The 2500-nt window shown below is 41.0% G+C and overlaps 1 protein-coding gene across 2 annotated transcripts in view; it reads left to right on the top strand.

The window, feature by feature from the left end:
- The window catches only part of stnB (stoned B), a 21004-nt gene that overhangs the window by 9077 nt on the left and 9427 nt on the right, over positions 1–2500 (top strand). For both annotated transcript variants that reach the window (XM_070135854.1, XM_027371873.2), the window contains 3 exons: positions 1415–1539; positions 1708–1982; positions 2426–2500. The exon at positions 2426–2500 is cut by the window's right edge and continues 112 nt beyond it. In XM_070135854.1, the coding sequence (XP_069991955.1) occupies positions 1415–1539; positions 1708–1982; positions 2426–2500 (475 nt within the window). The remainder of the gene's footprint in view (positions 1–1414; positions 1540–1707; positions 1983–2425) is intronic.

Below are 2500 nucleotides of genomic sequence, written 5' to 3' on the forward strand. Positions count from 1 at the left end.
ATATACAAATATATATATATATATATATATGTATATATATACATATATATATATATATATATATATATATATATATATATATATATATATATATATATATATATATTACAAACAACCACATAAATATATAAATATATATATATATATATAATATATATATATATATATATATATATATATATATATATATATATAAAAAAAAAAATATATATATATATATATATATATATATATATATATATATATATATATATATATATATATATATATATATATATACATATACATATATGTACATACTGATAACATCGTAAGTCCTAGACCAGCGCCAATTGTGACGCAAAGGAGGCACGCCATACAACGAACCACAAGCTATGAACGAACGTTGAAGTCGATAAGTATTGTGGAAATTCGCACGATAGTCATTTGCTTACTCTCGTTCTCTCACACACATATTCTCTCTCTTCCTCTTTCTGTTTGTCTCTGCTTTCCTCTTTCCCTCTCTCTGTCTCTACTTTTCTCTCTCTCTCTCCCTGTCTCTGCCTCCCTCCCTCTCTCTCTCTGTCCCTGCTTCCCCCTCTCTCTATCTCTTTCTTTCACTCACACACACACACTCTCTCTATCTCTCTTTCTCTCTCTCTCTCTCTCCCTCCATCCCTCCCTCCCTCCCTCCCTCTCTCTCTCTCTCTCTTTCTCTCTTTCTTTGTCTCTCTCTGTCTCTCTCTCTCTCTCTCTCTCTCTCTCTCTCTCTCTCTCTCTCTCTCTCTCTCTCTCTCTCTCTCTCTCTCTCTCTCTCTCTCTTTCTCTTTCTCTTTCTCTCTCTCTCATTTCGAAATTTATTCTTACAATTCATCGCATAAACTTTACGGTGCAAGACAAAGCGATACTTCACGGTGCAAGGACAGAGAAGCCATAAGGAAATAAAAAAGTGGTACAAAACAGCCCTTATTGTTGCAAAATCAGATCCTTTACATTCCATAGGTAGAATATTATTAGAAAAGAATGTATAAGAATTGTAATGGAATAGTGTGTAAATACAGTATATGTGAATCTTAGTTGTAAAGTATATGACTGGTTCCTTTAGATCAGATTCCAAAGGTATCTTTTAAAGAGGTAATTGGAAGGACAGTAGTTAAGAACAAAAACAAAGACGAAAATAGTTTTGATCTAAAATTTCGTTTAAAAAGATGAATAAATGAAATATAAAAGAATTAAAAGCGATAAACAAAATCCAGAGAAGAATTCAAAAATCGAAAACGGAGGAGCTCAAGTCTCCAACGAATAATTCCTTTCACTAAAGCTAAATACATGTACATAAATAAACATTTAGGTGGACAAGAAAGAAAGGAAAAAGAAACGAACGATAGTAACAATTCTACCCTTTTTTCTTGCTCCTTTTCCCCCGCGCCTCCAGGTTCTGGAAGAAGGTGTTCGTGAAGCTCACCGAGAACGGGTGTTTGCAACTCTTCAACAGCAAGGACGACAAAGACCCCTTCCAGGAACTCCCTCTCCAGGCCTGCTACTCCGTGTCTGATATTGGTAAGCGGCTCTGGAAGAACCCTCGTTGGTTTGAACTATCCAGAATCGTGAGTTTTCTTATAAGATTTGTCCAGCTCGAAGGCAAGAATGCGATCTGAAAGTCCGTTATGGGACGTCTAAACACCGAATTTGTCGATACGTACCTGACCTTTCCCTCCCACCCCGCAGGCGCTCAGCAGTTCGACCAATTCGGCAAGATCTTCACGGTGAAGGTGCAGTACATCTTCTACAAGGAGCGGCCTGGAGTGCGACCGGGGCAGCTCTCGAAGGCCGAGCGACTCACCACCAAGCTCTCGAAGTTCGCCCAGCACGCCATCGCCGGAGACTACGAACACGTCAAGGAATTCGCCAGCGACGTCAGGAAACTCGGCATGCCGGTCGAACACGCGCCGCAGATTTCGCAGCTGCTGAAGCTCGGAACGCAGACGTATGAGGACCTTAAGGTAGGAGAGAAAGAGGAAGGGAGGGAGAGAGAGAGGGAGGGAGGAAGGGAGAGAGAGAGAGAGAGAGAGAGAGAGAGAGAGAGAGAGAGAGAGAGAGAGGGGGGGGGGGGGAGGAAGGGAGAGAGAGAGAGGGGGGAGGAAGGGAGAGAGCGAGGGAGGAAGAGAGAGAGAGAGAGAGCTGCAAGGAAGTAGAGAAATAGAGAGACGGGTTGGGTACTGAGAGACGAGTGACAGGCAAAGGGAGAAGTGAAGAAAAGCGGTGAATATCAATCCTAATGTTGCTCTTGCAATTTAGAACGATCGTAGATATCCGTATACTTGCAATATAATTACACTTTCCTTTAATCCTGATGCCTCTCGTGAACTTCTTCCTCATCCTTTCTTGTCCAAAACCCCAATAACCAGTCCTTCCTCTTCCCTAACTCATTTTCCTCGCGTTCCAGCTTTTCTCCAGCCTTGTCGAAGAACAGCTGTTCAAGCTCACTGTCCATCGCGACCGCGCCCTCAACTACAAGAGC

The sequence above is a fragment of the Penaeus vannamei genome, chromosome 21 (genome assembly GCF_042767895.1).
Source record: "Penaeus vannamei isolate JL-2024 chromosome 21, ASM4276789v1, whole genome shotgun sequence".
Taxonomy (NCBI): domain Eukaryota; kingdom Metazoa; phylum Arthropoda; class Malacostraca; order Decapoda; family Penaeidae; genus Penaeus; species Penaeus vannamei.